This window comes from Ostrea edulis, chromosome 3 (assembly GCF_947568905.1).
Source record: "Ostrea edulis chromosome 3, xbOstEdul1.1, whole genome shotgun sequence".
NCBI classification, from domain to species: domain Eukaryota; kingdom Metazoa; phylum Mollusca; class Bivalvia; order Ostreida; family Ostreidae; genus Ostrea; species Ostrea edulis.
In genome coordinates this window covers 67,800,256-67,823,259 of record NC_079166.1, presented here as the reverse complement: position 1 = coordinate 67,823,259, position 23,004 = coordinate 67,800,256, and the positions used below count along the sequence as shown (strand labels likewise).

At 34.5% G+C, this 23,004-nt stretch overlaps 1 protein-coding gene across 2 annotated transcripts in view; it reads right to left on the bottom strand.

The window, feature by feature from the left end:
• The window catches only part of LOC125675496 (uncharacterized), a 26,200-nt gene extending 3,196 nt beyond the window's left edge, over window positions 1-23,004 (bottom strand). Inside the window, exons 1-6 of one of the 2 annotated variants that reach the window (XM_048913218.2) lie at window positions 22,964-23,004; window positions 17,295-17,376; window positions 16,927-17,079; window positions 16,735-16,827; window positions 9,386-9,611; window positions 6,101-6,176 (exon numbers count right to left, since the gene is read on the bottom strand). In XM_048913218.2, coding sequence (XP_048769175.2) covers window positions 6,172-6,176; window positions 9,386-9,611; window positions 16,735-16,827; window positions 16,927-17,079; window positions 17,295-17,376; window positions 22,964-22,977 — 573 coding nt within the window. In that variant the 5' untranslated portion in view covers window positions 22,978-23,004 and the 3' untranslated portion in view covers window positions 6,101-6,171. Of the gene's footprint in view, window positions 1-6,100; window positions 6,177-9,385; window positions 9,612-16,734; window positions 16,828-16,926; window positions 17,080-17,294; window positions 17,377-22,963 lie in introns of those variants that run through there. The other variant, XM_048913219.2, reaches the window with a different exon arrangement.

The following is a 23,004-nucleotide window of genomic DNA, read 5'->3' as shown; positions in this document are numbered from 1 at the left end:
TTAACCTCCAATTTCATTGGTCAAAAACCTTGCATTCCTATAGGACCAATGTCATGCCGGTTTTAGACTGTCTTCACGGGTTGTGATTCATGGTGTTAAAAGAGGTTATCATACAAATTCTAATCCCTTGTCGTCAAATTTGCAACAATTTATATACTGTATTGTCGACGCGTTTGTCCAAACCAATTGTATATGCACTATGTGAAAACTGTACATGAAAGGTGAAGATAACGAACAGTGATCAACCTCATAAATCCTTTAAGCAATGCAAAATAGAGAGTTTGGGCAAACATAAACCCCTGCATATACCAGAGGTGGGATCAGGTGCCTGGGAGGAGTAAGCATCCCCTTGAGTAATATCATTATACAATGTATAAATTTTCCATGTGAATATTTATTCCGGGTATTAATATGTCACAAACTTACTACAGCGATAGCACCTGCATCTCCATTTTTTATTTGGATTGATAGATTAAGGATGGTGAAAGGTGAAGATAACGAACAGTGATCAATTGGTGGGATCAGATGCCTAGGTTATTAGTTATCAGTTATCCACGTCCGATCATCGCTTTCAAACTCGAAAACTACGCAAAATATTTCATTAAAAACACATGTAAAGTAGTTTCAGACATGAAAAGAATTAATGTTGCTGAAAAAATGAAAAAGTTTAGAAACATGAGTTGTGTCCTTTAAAGTAGCAACGGATAGCAACCACATTATATGTAAATATTGTATTTGAACGTGACTTTTTATCTTTTTTTTTAATTCCTTACATCGACATAGAGTAGTTGAAAAACCAAAACGGCTGTCTTGTTGTGGCTGTGACTGACTCGATGATTGAGAGGGACGGCTCGACGGTAAAAAAAACCCGCCATTTTATAGATTAGGAGTAGAATACGTCAATGTGATCAGAATTTATGTTTTGTATTTGTAGTAGGGTCATTATCAAATTTCGCAGATTTTTCAGTCACTCCCAAAAATCTTGTTAATAAGCTATGTAAATGGGAAAAAATGAATATCCATGAATCAAGTATAAATAAGGTGTCATATTACAATGCATATTTTAAATTTTTGTCATACATTTAAAGAAGAAAATTTACCCCAACCTACGGAAATTGGCGTTTTGAGGCTCTCAATAAATCCCAATCTTCTCTTTCAGGTACAATACCATAATTAATTTCATATTTCATTTTAAAAATAAACTTGCACCACGTAATAGTGTAATTTCTATTGAAATTTTTCATGAAATTATTATTCTGAACTTTTGACAAAATATCATGAGAAGGTTAAATATTCATGTACAAAAATTTCTGATAAGTGGTGTAACAGAGATGTAAAATCTAAAAATACATTGGGAAATTGATATCAAATTGATGTGCGAATACCCTTGCCATTAGTGACATCACTTCCTGTCACAAAAAACAATGCTTGAAACAGTGTGATTTGTGATCGTGAAATATTTTCAATTTTGGTAAGTTTGGTTTAATGAGTACAGTTTAAAACAAGTCAATGGTGTAACACTGATTTCACAGATAATTTTCAAAATAGAAGCATGGGATGTTCATCCATAGTTCCTATTATAGATCTAATTTAGATGTAGCTTGCTGCTATCTGTATTTAATGACCTCGTAAGGCTACATCGACATATTTAACCTCAATACATCATTGGTGTAACTGTCAGTTGTGTAAAAAAGAATAATGTTACACAACTGAGGAAAATTGTAACACCACTGACATGTTTGTATTATATGGTGAAATTCTAAATAACCAACAATGATAACTTAATTGATTTAGCTTATTTAGTCACAATTAACATTATTATCTGCAGGTAGGTCATTTTGGTCAAATTAAAGCCATCATATGAATATATTAGATATCAGATATTTCAAGTGTTACACTATTGACTAAATTTATTATACCACTGACATTACAATTTTCTCAAGAAAAGACAATGGATAAATGCTAAATGTTATAACTTTTTACAATTTTTCTTTTGTTTTTAATAGAAATTGCGACTTTTGGGATCATTGCAATGCATATTCCATCTGACAATTGTCTTAGACTATTGAAATTAGCTGTATATTTTATGTAACACCAATGACTAAATTGTGTTTCCATTGACAAAATAACAAGTCATGAAGTTTATTAGAAAATGGTATTACAAATCATAATTAAGGTATAGTTTCTTCGATTTTACAAAGAACACTTTTTAGAATATACCTTTCATCAAATTGAAGAGAAGGGAAAAAAAGGGGGGGGGGGTGTTATAGACCTATCTCCAGTATTTGATGTTTAATTGTCCAAGTTATGATACAATTAATACCAAAACTTTCATGAGTAATATGTAAAAATATAATAACAGACACCTGGAAACAATTTCTATAAAAATTCCTCAACTGGCACTTAATTACAATAAGAAATGGTAATTTTCTATATATTCCTTATAATGATGCAATCACTTGAGGACCTCAACGTGCTGTGTGCCCTCTGTATTGGGGGATAACTCGTGCTGTAATGTGAAAAATGGATTCCATTGGAAAGGTAGTTATTAAAAAGAAGACACAATTAAACAATGTCCATTTGCAAACATACACATGTAATCACTATGACCATTTGACCCCACCCTGATACCACACCCCTACCCCATTTCCAATTTTGGTAAAAGACAGACCTGCTCCTTATAAGTATCCAATTAGTTTAAAGTTAGTATCAAAAGCATTAAGGAAAATGTTACTTAAATGATTTACACATACACACTATATGCTAAGTTTGGTCCCCACCCTGGAGTCACTGAATCAGAACCTTAGTCCTATACCCAGGGACCATGGAATGTACAATTGTGGCAGAGGACTTGCTGCTCTTCATGAAATTTAGTTTTCCTTACAGATTTGCGGTTGTAAAGAAAGTTTTTGAAACTGGATAAATTTTGTTCATCCCCTGAGGCCCCAGGGGTGCAGGTGTCCTGAAATTTACAATTTATTCCCCCTTGTCCCAAGGATGCATCAGAATTTGGAATGGTAGTTATCAAGAAGTTAGAATTGTTCAATTGTTAATGTACAACGCATGACAATAGACACAGACCAAAAGCAATAGATCACCTGGTTAACTCAGGTGACCTAATAAAGATGTATATTTGAAAGTATTTAGTGTAAGTATATTGACACTTTTAGTGATTACCTTTGACATCATTTATTATTGCATATATGTAACTTTCACAAACACTATGATCAGTGGAGTAACGACAATATAAGTGGTGTAACACACACCTTCATCATTTGTACGTACAAGCAAAAATATTCTTGTCCGATTTCTTTTTCATTGAAAGGAAATGTATGAAATTATTCAAAGGAGTGGTATTGATTAGTTTTTAGCTTTACTGTTAAAGTGTTTGGGTCCACTTTTGTTATTTTTATGTCAGTGGTGTAATTTACTTGTCAGTGGTCAAACACATTTTGTCTTTGGTGTTACATGGACAATTTTCTTGATCGCAGACAAAGATGATCATATTTCAGTATCAAACTTTTCTTAAAATAAGATTTAAATGAATATATTTAATCTGTAATGATATTTTTGTGTCATTTTGTAGTAATGCAGGTATCATGTTAAAAAGAGAGGAAGGTTTTTAAAATAGTGTCTCAGATATATCATTTTGTGTCAGTTTAATTATAGAGTTTTTTTAAACATCAGACCAAAATATATCAATTTTAATGCTTTTTTGCAATTATTTACACCATTTTCAAGTATATGGTATTATTACTTATCCTTTTTTCCCGTTATTATATATTTGTTACACCATTGACAGATTTGTTCTACCTATTCACCTTTGACCCCATTTTTTGGCAATGGGGCACATTTCATGTTTGCAAAATTTAATATGTTTTACCCTAATGTTTGATAAACATGTTATGCGGAAAAAAATTGGAATTTAGAGCTATGCAAGGTGAAGATAACGAACAGTGATCAATCTCATAACTCCTACAAGCAATACAAAATAGATAGTTGAGCAAACACGGACCCCTGGACACACCAGAGGTGGGATCAGGTGCCTAGGAGGAGTAAGCATCCCCTGTTGACCGGTCACACCCGCCATGAGCCCCATATCCTGATCAGGTAATCGGAGTTATCCGCAGTCAAAATCAGTGTACCAAGAACGGCTTAACAATCGGTATGAAACACGTCAGACAGCATTTGACCCAATGCGAGGTTGTATTGACGAACTAGATCGTTATAACGACCATAGAATTTGCGAAATGCTGACTTCAATCGTGACTGTTGAAATCCCTGTACCATCAACTTGTTTGTCAGTAGCTTACCTCGATTTAAAAACTGACTATACGCAGAACTAGCTCTTGCATATCGAATCAGTTGAGATATATAAACGTCATATGCAGGTGATAATGGAATATTGCTACATAAATGTGAGAAGTTGATGATGGAGAAGCTGAAATCATCCCGTTTGTCATACAGTTGAGTTGTTAGTTTGCCGTTAATGTCTACTTTCAATAAAATATCTAAGTATGAAGCAGAAGTGGACGACTCTGTGGTGTCCTTTAGGAATTTATTGTCGAGCTCAGAAACACATTTATTGGTTTTCTCATTAAAGTGGACGATGCACCATTAAATGTAGCGATGCACGATATTTTCGGTTCGCTTCAATTTGACGCTAACACAAATCAGTTGACCTACTATTATCGCCGATTGATTGATTTTCCGATTTTGGACACGTATGCATGTATATCTTTGGATTTGAAAGGTCCACGCAACTGCTAAAGAATACACAGAAACCGCAACTTTAGAGAACTGTATTCTAATATTGAACTTTGGTGTAAAACTAATACAATTGTCAAGTGCACATGCTACAATCTAATTTGGGAATAAATATTGCTATTTAAAGTTTCAACCAATCGTGTTTGATAACGATGTTTGCTCACTGATTCTATTATCTATCTAATAGACAAACTTGGGTGACGTCCGTATTTTATTTTCATATCTTTTTTTTAACTTCTTCAATATACATGTTGTAGAACTTGTAAGTTAAAAGATAGCTTGAGCTGTACCTGCTGGTTTTAAAATTTAGTTGCAATTTTAACCGGACACATTTAATACTGAAATCTAAAATACGATTTTTCATATATTGGGCTCAAGGCTGATGTGACCGGTCGACAGGGGATGCTTACTCCTCCTAGGCACCCGATCCATCCTCTTGTCTGTCCAGGGGTCCGTGTTTGCCCACCTCTCTATTTTGTATTGCTTCTAGGAGTTATGGGACTGATCGCTGTTCATTATATTCACCTTTCATACATTTATATATTTTTAACTACATCTATTAAGTGTTCTTGCATAAATGATAACATCAAAATGATTTTTTAAAGTCATTATAAAATCATATAAAACTTTAGCGACCGATTTGATGCTTTGCATTAGTGCGATATTGTGATAGGATAATTAATAATAATTAATAATTAATAATAATATAGGATGATATAGGATAATTGTCAAATGAACTACGTATTTTTGAAGTTTTTATTGAAAGAACAGTAAGCCATATTGATTCTATGTCAAACGTTACCAGACGTTCTACCATGCTTACAGTAATTTTGAAGACGTTAGAAGTACACTGTAGAACCGGTTGTTCTAGGGTTATTAAATCCCATAGACCTCTTGGTCATGCCTAGGAATTTACCCCTATTGATTTGCAACTTTAAAGATAGACTATATATTCCTAATATTGATTTCAAAAGAGGAAGACCTCCACGTGGTGTGCACCTCCTACAATACACGTATGGGCAGTGAGGGTCACAGGTGTATAGATGTTGTTGTTTTCGTTTTTTACTCCATCATATATGAAAAGTTTCATTAATCTAAAGTGTATGCCTTGCTTTACAATTTGTCTACAAGTTATTGAACGGAAAACTGCACCATCTATAATACGTTCCTATATGGAGAGTCGCATACATACTGAAGTGGATCTTTTTGATTGGTTCGTTTTCATAAGTTTGTGTCTACATACTAGTACACAATGTAGTTACGTATTGACTCCGAGTCGTAGCTTCTTTTTCCTCATTCAGTTTCAGATGTTGAACAAAGAAGAAATCAAAAATTTGCATGCATCATACTTTTATATCATGTTCAATGTACACATGAGCTTCATGTCGTCTTGTCAAGACTTTCTCATTCTGCAAAATAGAGTAAAATATTTCATTTAAGTAATTATTACTGCAATGGTAGCCTAGTCCCCCTGATAATGTTCATTTACGGCTAATTAAAAATATTTGGGGTGATATCTGCGTCTATTATACATGTATGACTATATAAACTACTACAATTATCGAGGGAAGGTTATTTAAAAAATCGCATGCGAGCAGCCTTAATCTATTGATCACGCATCTGGATTGTTATACCACACGCTTGTAAGTACGAGTATGATACCGGTATTGTCTGAATGCACAAAATGATACATTTTCATTTAGAAAGTGAAAACTTCAAACCCGTACACTCATTTAAATTATATGCCGATATACAGGTGAAATATCGCCACCTTGACTGAAAACCATTACGAAAAGCCATCCAGATTATTTCATAAAAGTGCACATTGCAAGGATTTACTGACAGATTACTAACATTTTCCTTTGTTAGAATCAAATTCCCGCTATATACATTCAGTTAATGTGTCGTATGTAAACTGTCGCCTACAAAACCACGTGCCGTAGTCAGTTTACAAACAGGTAGCAATGCAATCGACTTAAAATTATAAGCGGATCAAAGGATCTAATTTTAATTAGATTGATAGCAGTGTATCATATTGTCATTCGCCATTCTTTTACTACATTTGCATGTAATATATTTGCCCAGTAGATAAATCCATCAGTCACATTGGGGATTATATTTACTTATCAACAGTGTATATGGAAATCTTGAACCAGTTCAAATGTGGATTAACTTTCTGCACCTGTACATTATTCTTTTGAGCTTCATGAGCACATATGGTGTTTATGCGACTTCGCTAAATATGTTTCCACTAATGCGCATGATATAACATTTTTTGTCTTTCAGCCAACACATTCAAATATATGTAATTATTGGTTAAAGTCTGTTCTTAAAAAGCCGTATTGAATACATGACCTTCGTACTACATACATGTCTAACGCGGTAACCCTTTTTGCTCTATCGGTAGAGCATTGGACTTTTATTCCAGAGGTACACAGCAGAGGCATAAATTTTGTCTCTATTACTTTTTCAACACCATTCCTATGTTGACATCACATGCTTTCTTTTCCTTTTTTTTTTTGGTGATGTTTTATTCACGACATTTTGCTCTCATTTCTGTATTTGGTACTTGTTTTATCTTTTATTAGCTTGAATTAACTTTCCCATATTTCTTAACCCCTAGATAAATGTGTTTACAACTTTGTTTATTAAAATGATAGACGACTAAATGCTGCTCACCGTGCATTTATGATTTAATTGCAAAAACAGAAAACAGCTAGCGGAAATGTCAGTAGAGATATTTTGTAGGAAACATTTACCATTTTACTGTTTACACGGAAAATGTTGATTATTTGCAACACTCCACACTTTTTGGAGAAACCTATTAATATAACAGACAGTAATACCCGCATGCAAGTGTTTGTCTTAGATATATTCTCCGTCGCGTTCGTTAATTTATGATTTACATGTATTTGAGTATACATTATCAAATTTAGCGAAAAATGCTCAGGTGAGAATATGCCCTCTGGGGAAAATATATTACAGCTACATTGCCAAAAATTACATTTTTCATCTCATTTTCAGATGTTGTACTTTATACATGTACATTTTGTACATGCATAAGGCTGGCTAACAGTAGCGGTGGTATATACTATTTCGACGTGGTGATGAACACTTGGCTGTAATTTTGAAACTACAGTGTATAGTGGTAATTTAATGCAACTTAGAATGTTGTGTTAGTATTCCATATCATTATTTCATAACTTAATAACGAATAAATCCATAACTTACTAAAAAAAAAAGAATGATAATTGAAAAGGAGTTGTGAAAGGAAGATTTTTAGTTTTCAGAAATGTCACCACAAATATATTCGTGTTGCACATGACACAATGAACTGAGCCCCGGAATGTTTTGTTGTGTTTTCAATCTCATGTGTCCTTCAAGGCGTAAAGGAAAATTCCGAAAAACTAGTGCATATCTCAATTACACCACCAATCATCTCGCAAAAGATGAGATGGCTACTGAATAAAATGTATGATGAGTTCTGGGAACCAGGTTGTTCTAAATACGTTGTTTGACACCCCCGTTTGACCCCCAGGATGAAAATGAACATTTGACACCTTATTGCACATCTACTGGACACCACAAATCATCTTCAAAGTATTATTTGGCTATTGCGTTAAATGTATGAGTTTTGGAAACCAATTTTTTTTAATAAGAAGCCTCTTTTTACCAACATTTCGCCTTCAGGCTAAACTTGAAAATTGCAAAAAAAATGTTGCATCTACAGGACATCTTCTATCATATTCTAAAAGATGAATTGGTTACTGCTTAAAATGAGGTGAAAGTGGAGTTTAAGAGAAAAGAAAATGTGATAGACTATCGACTTTTAGATATATCGATGACGTTTTGTCTATTAACAATGATAGCTTCCATTCATATGTCGATTTGATATATCCCTGTGAGCTCGAAATAAAGGACAGCACAGAGTCGTCCACTTCTGCTTTATACTTAGATATTTTATTGAAAGTACACATTAACGGCAAACTGACAACTCAACTGTATGACAAACGGGATGATTTCAGCTTCTACATCGTCAACTTCCCATATTTGTGTAGCAATATTCCATTATCACCTGCATATGGTGTTTATATATCTCAACTGATTCGATATGCAAGAGCTTGTTCTGGGTATAGTCAGTTTTTAAATCGAGGTAAGCTACTGACAAACAAGTTGATGGTACAGGGATTTCAACAGTCTCGATTGAAGTCAGCATTTCGCAAATTCTATGGTCGTTATAACTATCTAGTTCGTCAATACAACCTCGCATTGGGTCAAATGCTGTCTGACGTGTTTCATATCGATTGTTAAGCCGTTCTTGGCACACTGATTTTGACTGCGGATAACTCCGTTTACCTGATCAGGATATAGGGCTCACGGCGGGTGTGACCGGTCAACAGGGGATGCTTACTCCTCCTAGGCACCTGATCCCACCTCTGGTGTGTCCGGGGGTCCGTGTTTGCCCAACTATCTATTTTGTATTGCCTGTAGGAGTTATGAGATTAATCACTGTTCGTTATCTTCACTTTTTAAAGAGGGGTTCTTTCGGACGGGTAACAACAATATACCCGTACTTTCTTTAGAAAAGGCGGGTATAGAAGTAGTCACTGAAACTTACCTATGAGATTGAAGCTACAGAAAACACAAAAGCTGGAACAACTACGCTTTAAAGCACGCTTCAAACGACTTCTCTCACTGATGATAGGTGCTTCTACCAGCCATTTCGTGTCGTAGTCTTTGCAAAAATTTGCAATTTTTTTCCCAGCTTGAGCCTCTAGATGTTCGGCTGGAACACTATTCTTTCGAACTTTGTAGGAGAGAGTCTTTGTGTTATATACTATGCCCTAGATAACAAAAAGGAATTTTAATTTTCATTTTTATCATAGAATCAAAAATACAAAGCGATAAACTCGTATAACGTTGAATTTCACTGGTCAAAAACTTTCCTTTCTATAGGACTAATTTCATGCCGGTTTTAGACTGCCTTTAGGAGTTGTAACTCATGGCTTTAAAATAGGTGATCATACATTTTTTTTATCCCTTCTCATCAAACCTCAAGCAATAATACGTACAATCTTCATTTAATAATAACCTACCGATGTGTGTACCAAAAACAATAATTTATTGTATATGCATATGGAAAATTACATATAAAGAATACCGGTATGCAGTAAATGAAGATTCCATATGAATATATATTCCGGGTATCAATTAGTAGTTACATACTGGCTGCACTGATGGCATTTGCATCTCCATTTTTTTTTAATTGGGTTGATAGGTTAAAGGACATTATCAGCTATCCAAGTCAAGTCAAGGGCCGATGGGTGTATGGAATACAACCCGGGGTAAATTCCCGTAAGCTCTTGATTGGATCTGGATAACGAATTGATTTCCTATGTAACAAAATGATATCATTTGATGATTATTTAGTGGTGTTAATTTCCGAAAGTCCAGTTGAAGATGGTGGTAAATAGCGTGACCTCACAATGCATCATTATTTCTCTACATGCAAAGGAAGAAATGCTGCTGACGTTTGTTCCTTAGTACGTATTCCTCACAATTCAGTCACGTTATTTACCCCAAATTTTAAAACACGTAAAACATCTCACTTCAGTTTCCTAATTTTAATTAATCGGAACTCCTCCAATTTCTCACGCACTCGACATTTGAGGAGTTCCGATTGAATTTACATCCGGCCTCAAAATCAATCAAAACTCGCCTTACAAGTCACTTTAGGAAATACAGTTTGATATTGGCTGCATATATAATAAGTGCAGACGGTTGTTTTGTTTTACGTCCCTTTGATTATTTTTCATTTACATTGAGGCTCCACAACTGTCGCTGAAGTACAACAAAATTTATATTTATGATTTGCACTACTGAGGGTTCCCCGAGAGAGTTCTAACTGTCAGTCGTTAACGAATGAGCAATCACTACCTATCTTTAATTCTTAGATTTAACGCAATCATGTTACAAGCTAGGCTTGAACTCAACAATCCGGTCAGGAAGCGAATGATATAGTAACGAGTTATCACGACCGATTGCTGGAGAGGAATCTTTTTTCTTCTGTGTGAAATGAAAGGCAAATGACGTTAAATATTAACAATCAAAGTATCATGCCGTGTTAATTTCATTAACAAATCAGAACTTAAAAGATTAACATATAGTAACTTTTCGTGCTAAAGTGTACGAATTTACTACAATAAATATGGAAATCCTAATGCTCATGTCTTTTGATTATTTTAAAATCATCAGAAATTGTTGACACTACCCGAAACTGTTCCATTTGGCAACAATGAAGCACATAAAGTCATACTTTTATGGTACAAACTTGAATGGTCTTAGACGCTCTTATTGACCGGTATTGTATGCAAGGTGAAGATAACGAACAGTGATCAATCTCATAACTCCTACAAGCAATACAAAATAGATAGTTTAGCAAACACGGACCTCTGGACACACCAGAGGTGGGATCAGGTGCCTAGGAGGAGTAAGCATCCCCTGTTGACCGGTCACACCCGCCGTGAGCCCTATATCCTGATCAGGTAAACGGAGTTATCCGCAGTCAAAATCAGTGTGCCAAGAACGGCTTAACAATCGATATGAAACACGTCAGACAGCATTTGACCCAATGCGAGGTTGTATTGACGAACTATATCGTTATAACGACCATAGAATTTGCGAAATGCTGACTTCAATCAAGACTGTTGAAATCCCTGTACCATCAACTTGTTTGTCAGTAGCTTACCTCGATTTAAAAACTGACTATACCCAGAACAAGCTCTTGCATATCGAATCAGTTGAGATATATAAACACCATATGCAGGTGATAATGGAATATTGCTACATAAATGTGGGAAATTGACGATGTAGAAGCTGAAATCATCCCGTTTGTCATACAGTTGAGTTGTTAGTTTGCCGTTAATGTCTACTTTCAATAAAATATCTAAGTATGAAGCAGAAGTGGACGACTCTGTGGTGTCTTTTATTTCGAGCTCACAGGGATATATCAAATCGACATATGAATGAAAGCTATCATTGTTAATAAACAAAACGCCATCGATATATCTAAAAGTCGAATTGAAGGTCACAGCGAGAGATTTTTTCTTCTCACGTAGAAGTTTTTGAATAAATTCTGCTTCATATGAATATAGAAACAGGTCAGTTAACAAAGGAGCACAATTCGTGCCCATGGGAATTCCAACAGACTGTTGGAAGACCTGATCACCAAAGACCACGAAGATATTGTCAATGAGGAACTCTAGCATATTTTTTATTTCAACTTCAGAGTACTTGTGCGTGGAATCAGAGTGGTGTAAAACAAAGTAAGTTTTTGAATGACTGATCACTAGATATGAATATTTCCGTTTTCCGCTTTTGTTGAAGAAGCAACTGTCTATGATGTCAAAAAGACTAATCTTTAATTTATCGTGAGGAATGGTCGTGTATTGTGTTGAAAAGTCATAGGTTTTAATGCTATTGATTTGGGAAAAATTCTGTGATTTCAAGTTTACTAAAAGTTCTTTAGAATTTTTTAGAATCCACATTTGATTAACACCACTTCTGGCATATGTAGTCGCACAATAAGTTTGAAGTTTCTCCTTCACAGCTGTTAACATTTTCGTGAGGAGCAAAGATAGGGGCTTGGTAGAGGACTTACTGGATCCAACAATGTATCTTTGTTTGTAAGGTTTTTTATGTAGTTTAGGAATCCAGTATAGGTACGGTAACTCATATTCATTCGACCCATTGACTGGAATATTAAATGTGTCTAAAACTGAAGCATGGTTTTGAAGAATTTCATATTTTGAAAGGGCAGTTGGAGTATAAGTATGATTACCAAAAGTGGAATTAATGCCAAGTTCGTTTAAAATACAGTTGTAATAATGAGCCTTACAAACAAAGACAATGTTGTTACTAGCTTTGTCAGCTGGAACCAAAACATATTCCTCATGTAACCTATCTAATTCTTTTATCACTTCTGGTTTACTAAACACAGAAGGATAGATGGTACATACTTTTGTTTTCATGTGTCTAATGCGGGATTTTAATATCCCTCTTATGCTTTTAACCCATTCTGACAATGTATCAAATTCTTCTTTTTCATATTTAGCCCATCGTCTGGCATAATCTTCGACATAACTCATAATAGAGATGAAGTTCTGTCGCCAATTAAAAGACCGAGGTTCTCTGTATTTAGGACCTTTAAGAATAAGTGATTTGAGGTCCTCATTTTCAACTATATCAACATCACCAGTAATGACATGTCCAGCTGGACTGTAGTTGAAAGAAGATGGAATGGTTTATCATAATGTTTAGAAAGTGTTTTCCATGAACAGTCGTACATTTTCGTCTTACTGCTGGTGAGTCGCATAGAGATGTAATTATCAGGAATACTTTTGATTATAGGAGAGTGTACAAATATTTACTGGTAATACGTCTATTAGCACGCACGACAGATCATGTCACGTTCCCAATTATCATGTTTTGCAGGGACATGTTCATATAACAATGTAGATGTATGACCTGTGTTTCGACGAAAATAATCAGCTCCTCGTATATATTCCAGATTCATTATTCCGAACTGAGTATTTTATGTGCAAACACCACACAGTCTTCCACATCTGGTTCGTACTTAGATATTTATTGAATATAGATGTTAATCGCAAACTAACATTTCAAATTTATGATAAACGGGATGATTTCAGCTTCTCCATTGTCAACTTCCCACATTTATGTAGCAATATTCCATTATCATTTTCATATGGTGTTCATGTCTCTCAACTAATTCAATACACAATAGCTTGTTCTACGTATGATCAGTTTTTAAATCGAGACAGGCTATCAATAAACATATTGATTTTATACCTGATTCCACCTTTGGTATATCCAGTGGTCCGTGTTTGCCCAACTCTTAATTTTGTATACCATATAGGAGTTATGAGATTCATCACCGTTCGTCATCTTCACCTTTTCATACAATGTCTTTGAAATGTCAAATTGAGTGTGATCACCTAATCTATAATTTATAAGAATAATGAATTATCGGGTGGAATCATTTTATTCACATTATAGTAGATTTTAAAGGAAGCTTTAATGAACGTGTTTACTTAATTTTAAAGCCCAATCACATAATTCGGGCTGCCGAACTTAACTTGTTCCTAGCGGAATAGAGTTAAGATTGCTGATCCCACCCCCTCGAAATTCACTTGTGGATTGTATTAGTTTATCTGAGCTATAAGTTAAAATCAGTTGGGTTTTCCCCCCTGATCTCCTGTTGTCCGTCATCCATCTGTCTGTCTGTCCTTAAACTTTACACATTTTCAACTTCTCCAAAGCTACAGAGCCAACTTAAATCAAACTTGCCAAAAAGCATCCTTATGGGAAAGCAATTGAAAATTGTTCACATGAAGGTTCACACCCTTTTCAAAGGGGATTGAATAAGAAATAATGAAATATTGAGGCACATTTTAACAATATTCACAAGTGCCACTGGATCAGAAAAGACAAAACTTACATGGAAGTTTCCTTAATGAACGGATATTTAGAATTATTCAGACCATGTCCTCCGGGGTAGGGTGGGGCCAAAATAGGGATTCAAAGTTTTACATGGATATCTGTAGGGAAAATATCTTTAAAAAATCTTCTTCAGACTAGCAAGGCCATAAGTCGTCATATCAATATGCAATCATTAACAGGCAGTCCATATTTCAATTTATCCAAATTGTGGCCCCTGGAGAAAGGTTGGGTCACAATCAGGATCAAATTTGTACATAGCAATACTTCATGGCATGCTTTATAAAGCGCTTCTCCTCAAGACCTGCAGGGCCATAATTTGCCATCATTTATATGCAAGCAAACATGATCTGAGATGGGTCAGGATGGGTCCTTAATAGAACAAACTTTTACATGGAGATATATACCATCTTTGAAAATTTTCTTATCAAGTAACACTCTTAAGCATATCAAAATACAAACATCCTTACGTAACGTATATTCATATTTGACTAGTGTTGGCTTCACTATATAGGAAATTTGAAAAATAAAATCTAGAGGAACATGACCACCATTAATCATATCAATATACAAACGTTCTGAATACACCTTTACCTTTTCCATGAACCCTGAGGTTAGTGTGGCTATACATGTAAAATCAGGAATATAATTTCACAAAAAATATAAATACAGGGGGGAATCTTTAAAAATATTCTTCTTTAGAACAACAAGATCATGTTAATTATATCGATATTGAGGAATCCCCATGTTGTGTATATTCAGGTTCAATTACGTCACAACCCTTTATATCTACATGTAGGTTGGTGTCAGATATTTTAACATGGGATTAAAAATGGTAAATATCTTTTTAAACACTTCTAAACACTCAGGTGAACTTTGAAGCATATTAGTCTCTTGTTTCATGAAAATGTTGATAGTCGTGTTGTTTTAATGACAAATTAAAGAGCAAAAACCAATCTCATAATTTCTACAAATAATACAAAATTAAGACTAGGACAAACAAAGATCCCAGGACACACCCGAGGTGAAATCAGGTGCCTATGAGATGTATGTGTTCGCTGTTGACCGGTCATACCCGCCGTGAGTCACTTATCTTGATCAGGTAATCGAAATCAGTATGTAATGAACGTTTTAATAATTGGTATGGAACGCATTAGACTTAATGAATGATTGAATTTGCTAATGACATATTGAATTTGCTAATAAAAGATTGAATTTGCTAATTAAAGGTTTAATTTGCAAATCCTATTTTTTTTTGACGAAAATAAAATTTGCGAAATGCTCTCTTTAAACGAGACTTTTGAAACTCCTGTAACATCAACTTCTTTGTCATTAGCTTGTCTCCATTAAAAAATTAATCATATACAGAAGATGCTCTCACCTATCCCATTAGTTGAGAGAAATCAACGCCACATGCAGGTGACAATGGAATATTGCTACATAAATATGGGAAGTTGACGATGGAGAAGCTGATATTATACCAATTTATGCTGATTTGCATTTAATATCTATGTCAAATAGGGCTCACAGCGGGTGTGACCAGTCAACAAGGGATGCTTACTCCTCCTACGCACCTGATCCCAGTGATCAATCTCATAACTCCTATAAGGAATACAAAATAGATAGTTGGGCAAACACGGACCCCTGGATACACCAGAGGTGTGATCGGGTACCTAGGAGGAGTAAGCATCTCCTGTCGACCGGTCACACCCGCAGTGAGCCCTATATCCTGATCAGGTAAATGGAGTTTTCCGTAGTCAAAATCAGTGTGCCAAGAATAGCCTAACAATTGGTATGAAGCACGTTAGACAGCATTTGACTCAATGATAGGTTGTATTGACGAACTAGATAGTTATAACGACCATAATCTTTAAATTAGCGTGAGGAATGGTTATGTAAGGATTAAAAAGTCATTCCTTTTGATGCTGTTAATTTTGGAAAAAACGTTTTGTGATTTAAGATTTAATAAAAGTTCTTTGGATTTTTGAAAGATATCTTACAGTTGATATACACCATTTCTCATATATATTATAAGTAGTTAATGCATGAGGTACAAGGATGTGGGCTTGTTACAACATTTACTGAACTAAGCAATGTTTATGTTTGTAAGAATTTTGTTACGTTTTACAATCAAGTATGTGCAATAATTTATATTTATTCAACCCATTGACTGGAATATCAATTGTGACATGCCAAATTTTGCTTTCTTCTTCTGTTTAGCACATTTAATGGTTGACAAACCATGCTAACGAAACTGGCGATTTATTAATTGATACCCATGCTTTGGAAAATTACAAAACATAAACTATAACACTGTCCATATTCTCATAAGAAGGAAGGGATAATGCTACGGGGAGGTTATGATATACAGATATGTAACGATCATCATGGATGTAGTAATATGTAATATTTGCTATCATGTGATATAACTTATAAATGTAATTAACTTACATTGCGGAACACACTTTCAATTTGAGATGGGGTTTCCTTGCTATGAACTAGGTAGCATTTTCCACTGTTCACGTACTTCAAAGCCAGTAATTGCTGATTAAGAATGAAAAAGTATGTTATATTAGATCTTAGGTGACATTATTTTCAGACAGATTGATTTAAAAAAAATCAAAAGTATATAAAATAGAATACTCTTTCGAGGTCGTGGAAGTTTGTTGACTGACATATGGTTTCGTCACCCGCTTGTTGTCCTTCTACAGTTAGAAGCGCTACTTTATTGTCCTTGTCGTACTGAACATCCTCTAAAACTTCCGCTCCGTTCGCCAATACTTTTATACGATGAAACTGGAACGAGTAATGCACACTACAAAAATTTAAACCAATACAATTGTTCCTTAGATTTCCTGAATATGTCTAAATGATTGGAGTGTATTAAGTGTTTAAGAATATCCATTGATTATTTTATAAGTTTTATATCTGTATGTACTGAAAAATAATTAAATTGATTCCCATACGACATATCTTTAATTGAATTTATACGACAATGACAATTTACTTACTTCGACTTCCGCACTTGTTTTTTCAGCGAAAACAACCACCATCAAACAGACCAAGACTGTATACTGATACATCATTGCCATGCTAGACAGAAATTGCACTCTTAATTATCTATTACATAATATTTCCGTATTTTACCAATCAAACTATTGCAATTCTAAAATAAAAGTGGAAAATACCCTGATATAGGTATTAAGTACTTCGTTACTAGCTTGAAAATACGGATGCATGTTTAATTTCTGTGATGAAGGATTATCTCCCTCATGCATAGCTCTGATCCTTAGACGAATTTGACGCCAGTCTTTGGCACTCTGTTTTGTAGTTCTTACAAGTCTATTTTTATTTTGGATTACCAATATTTCAGCTTGAACATCACTGAAGAGACATTACTTATTGAAATGTGTATCTGGTGCACCAAAATTGGTACCGTATAAGTTTTACATATTGAACATGGATCTCCATGAAAACGTCAGATTAGTCAGATATCCCTATTACAACGGTACACTGATCCGATGTGTTTGATGAACTTTCGTTTATTATCCAAAGAATAATCTTGAAGCTTATTAGACATTAGCTTTACTTATTATATTTTAAAAATTGTTCTCCTTATGTCCATTTGCTTCGTTTCCACATGTTCTGTTGTCCCGAGTAAGCGATGGTTTGTTCACTTTCCATTTGTGACATGTCGTTTTACTACTAAACATACTTTCCAGACACACACACACACACACACACACACACACACACACACAGAGAGAGAGAGAGAGAGAGAGAGAGAGAGAGAGAGAGAGAGAGAGAGAGAGAGAGAGAGAGATTATATATATGGTCATGTTAAATGAAGTAAGAAAATCCACAACATATACGTAGAACACCAAGAAAAAAAACACCACAATCCTTTCCTAATATCATTTATGACAACCTACAAACCAAAGTATGTAAACATATTTCAGGAAGCCAGGAAGAATTTTGCAATTATTGGGCGTGATATAGAACTTCAGAAAAGTATCCCCATACTCCACATTACTTAAAGAAATTATTATCAACAGCGAAATTTGATTAAACACCTGAAAAATACGCAATTTCTACATGTGATGACTTGAGGTGTGGCATGCGTCCCTTGTTATATACAGTACGTTTACGTCCTATTACCTTTAAATACGTAAAATCTTTTACTGCCAATGGAAACATTTCGTGCAAGTTGAAAAGCTTACTTAATTGCATAACTTGTAACGAGTGGGGCGAGGAATATATTGGACAAACCGGAACACAACTAACAGCCAGGATGCGTGTCCACTGCCAAGAAATTAGCGATCCAAGTACACGAAATTTCCCGCGTGCCCTGGACAAGTGCAATGTATTTCCATTTTATAAACTTACAACCGAATCAACCTCCATGAGACTTGCTAGAGAAATTAATTACATTAAATTGTTTTCTCCTAGACAGAATAAATCTTAATCAATGCATGTGCGTTTACATTTGTATTGTGACGTCATGTATTTATTCCCTCGTCGCAAAGACTATCATTACGTTATAACGTCATAATAGTCGTATCTAATATATAATATACATTGATGTACACCTAAAACGATTACTTATATAAAACTAATACGATCTAGAAGTGACATTTTTACTGCTAAACTAATTCTCAACATCGAAGTCTATTGATTGACCAGTCAACAACTCGTAAACTGTTGACAGGGTGATTGTCTGCTTTATTTCTATTGGCTATGTAAGTCACGTGGTCCTCAGTATACTGATTTGTTTTACGTAATGGCGAAGTTCACTTATTGGACTGATGAAATGGTCATGATCGGTAACCACTACTATCATGTCATCCCATCGATGGTTATTGCCATTGAAATGTGTTGCTACTGGCAAATCTTTTTTGGTTCTGATAGAGGACCAGTGGTTGTTGACCCTTCTGCGAAGGTCTGTAGTTTCTCCTGTGTACTGCTTCTGACAGACATCGCAACTGATGAGATAGATGCAGTTATTGGTTTTGCAGGAAAAGTTTCCCAATATTTTAAAACAGTACTGCTAAAACCCTCAGTGTCTGAGCTATATTTGCATAATTGATGTCTGAGGTCTGAGCATGTTTTGAAACTTCCATTAGGTAAAGGGTTATCCAGATTAGTCTTTACCATCATGTCCTTCAGGTTTCTGGGGTGTCTGAAGGATGCCATCGGTGGTTCCTTAAAAACACCAGCCATTCTTTTGTTGGCATACAGAATGGGCAGGTGTTTTTTCAGAATACCGTTGATGTTCTTGAAGACGGGATGATACGTAGTGACTAATGAAACCCTGTCATTCTGAGGTTGTCCTTTATACTGGAGGGAGACTGTCGTTCCTGTCGTGACATCTCATCAATCATATCCTTTATTAGTGAGATGAGTTTTGAAGATTGTTCCTTGTTCTTGGAAAATAGTAGGAGTTGAGCAGTAGCCAAACCTTTAGGCACACCTTTGAAAGTGTGTGGTGGATGACAACTGGATGGCATAAGGTACACATGCGAGTCAGTGGTTTTAGTGTGGATATTAAACTCATATATATATATATATATATATATATATATATATATATATATATATATAGATAGATAGGAAGGATATAGCAGGAAAATATACAGTTCAAAAAAATATATTTTGGAACTGTATTTTTTCCTGCTTTTTTATTGAATTATATATATATATATATATATATATATATATATATATATGAGCACTAAAAATTATCAAACACACACGAACAATATTGAATTGTCAAATTTTTGGAACGACGTATTCATTCTTCAGGACGATAGAATTTTTACATGCAAATAAAATGTAAACTAACACTAAACCTAAACTACAAAAGTTGATGACAAACGAAACGTCTTCATATTGAAATTATCGAGTGTAATGGGGCAATAGAAAAGTCTGTTCAAAACGAATGTCAAGACTGGTCTGAAAAAATTTAATCCTACTCTGAATAAAGTCGAAACAAAGAACGGTTAACAATACAGCTCAATTTGTTGGATATCGCGGTCGATTTGCTTTAATCAGGTTGGGAACACTTCCCCTATAGCGATTATCCCTCTCTAGCGAGAATAGATATATCCTGTACAACCGAGAAAAACACCCGCGGAGTACATCCTTTCGTGATTCACGTGAAAAGAAGAAAAAGTGTTAAAATGTCTGATACTTCTGCAAATATATGAATCAAAACAAAAACACTCACGATGTGTATTGGATTTCAGATTGCTTCCCTCTGACGCAGCAACTTTGATATGCAATTTCATGACTATGTTGTCAATTTCATAGAAACAATTCGCATCATGTTGAGTGCGTGTCGCACTTATTCAGCGTTGCACAGGATTTGCCATTATTTTCAATAAAGACGCCAGAACACCTGTTTATGGTAATGTTTATTTCTCGCTAAAGAGGGATAATCGCGTTTTAGCGAGAATATCTCGCTATAGGGGAAGTGTTCCCAACCTGCTAATGACCACAGTACGCTTTTCTGGAGTTTCGAACCTAAGCGAAACGTGGTTAGTAATCGATTAGAATTTATCGCATTCCTTGACAGCTTTCACTATACTGAAACAGAAAAACATTGGTTTCTAGAATAAAATTTTGACCGAGAGATGCCACTTATGATTGAAAATAATCGTTTGCGTGCTATTGAGATGCTAAAGGCTGGGATGTATTAAAGCAATATGGCAAGGCAGTTTAGAGTTCATAATAATGTAATAGAGTGAAATTTTACATGTTTTAATACTTTATTTCAGGGATTTCATTTGTTGAAAATAAATTGCTTTAATTCAATTTCTTTTCAGAGTTTTGAAATTTGATATGAGAATAAAGTTTTATCTAATTGAAATCATTATTATAACTATGACTTGTGTTTGTCTTGTTATTTCATTACTTATTAAATTTTACTGCTTACCATGCAGAACAGGTTTTTTTTTAAGGATAATTGTTACTATTTATAGATCACTCTAGTTTGGTCACATGGTTTTTAGGAGGGAAATTTCTTTTGAGGACAGGTATTCTTGTTTTCATGCTTAAGTGGCACAGAAGGGTTTTTGGATAAAAGTTTCATATAGCAGCTTGTTCTTTACTAGTTGATTGATTTACTGGATGGAGATTTATTCTATTTGAGCAGGTTAGTATTAAACTTAGGATGCGCTATTTCTTTATTTTCACTACTTTATCTTGTCTGAGTGAATGTTTGAATGATAGACAATATGAGGATTGAATGATCTTTGCAAGTTTGCACGAATGCTGTAAATAATTGATATAGAACATATTGATATATAATTAAATAAGATTCAAATTAATGTGTTTAACTTTTAAAGGAGAGAATGAATGTATTACACTTTATAAATACTTAAGAGTAAGTATTCATTCATACAATAAATTATAACTCTATACAGTAAATACCTATTTTATTATATTTAGAACATCAACACATACTATAAAGTAGGAGGATTGCTTAATATTTGCACCGACCTTTGCACCTCATGGAAGGTAAGGTTAATTGTAGAAATGTTTTACTATAAATTTAGTATTTCACATGCAAATTGATAAAGCATTTATAGTCAATTTTCTTTTTGTTCAATTCATGTACTTTATCAGTTTAGCATGAATTATCTGTTATTTAGAATTTATTCAGTTTGTGTATATCATAAACTCTTTACTATGATAAGCTTATTCATGCTAAGCTTAGGGAAAGATTATTGAGTCAAGAAATTATTGTAATTTATAATTTCTATGTATTTTAAACTATCTTTTAATATTTTGATAAGGAACTTGATTGTAAACTTCTTATGCAGAGTTATTGTTCTTGTATTTATAACTCTGATTGTATTTCAGGGTTATGCAACAATAATTTTTAGGTACATCGCCACAATAAAGATACAAACCACAGCACCGGAGTTCGTGTTATTATTACACCCGGTTACAATAACACTGTAAATACTTTATGGAAACGATATCAGCACATTAGCACCGTTCGGTACCGCCCACGATCAGGACTCCCGCGTGTGACGTCATGTCGGCAAGATACGTACATAATAATGTATAACTGGAAGTCACATTTGCGTAATCGATTTTAATCGGCTTCAATGACCGCTAGAAGCATCGCTGGGCGCCCACGGATAAGAAACAGATACCGAGAGGCAAACATCCGTCCTCGACGTTCTGCTATCCGTCCTGTTCTGCTCTGGCGGCACCATGTTGCGAGGTTACCATGGTGTAGGAGGCATCGTCGTTTCAATAACGGAGATTGGGCAGAAGTTCTGTTTATGGACAAGTCATATGGCGGAACATTCCCCAGGCATTTCTGCATAACCTGAATTGTTCGATGCGTCATAAGTGTGAAGAATGCATCAGCGCAAATGGTGGTCATACACCTTTTTAAAATTGTGAAACCCCCTTATTTTAAGTGGTTGTTCGTATCAACCATACTGAACATAATTCGTGATTTGATGTTTGAATTGAAGGACAATGCACTATATCAAATTATAATAAACATAACAATGCAACATATTGTTTTGTATATGAATCTATAGATAAATCTATCAAACTACATTTTCTTTATATATATATATATATATATATATATATATATATATGATTTCTCTGAAAGAATAATGCTGATGATAATAGATAATAATAATAATAATTTTACCTCGCTAAGGTCATCCAAAGAATGATTTCAAATTTGAAATA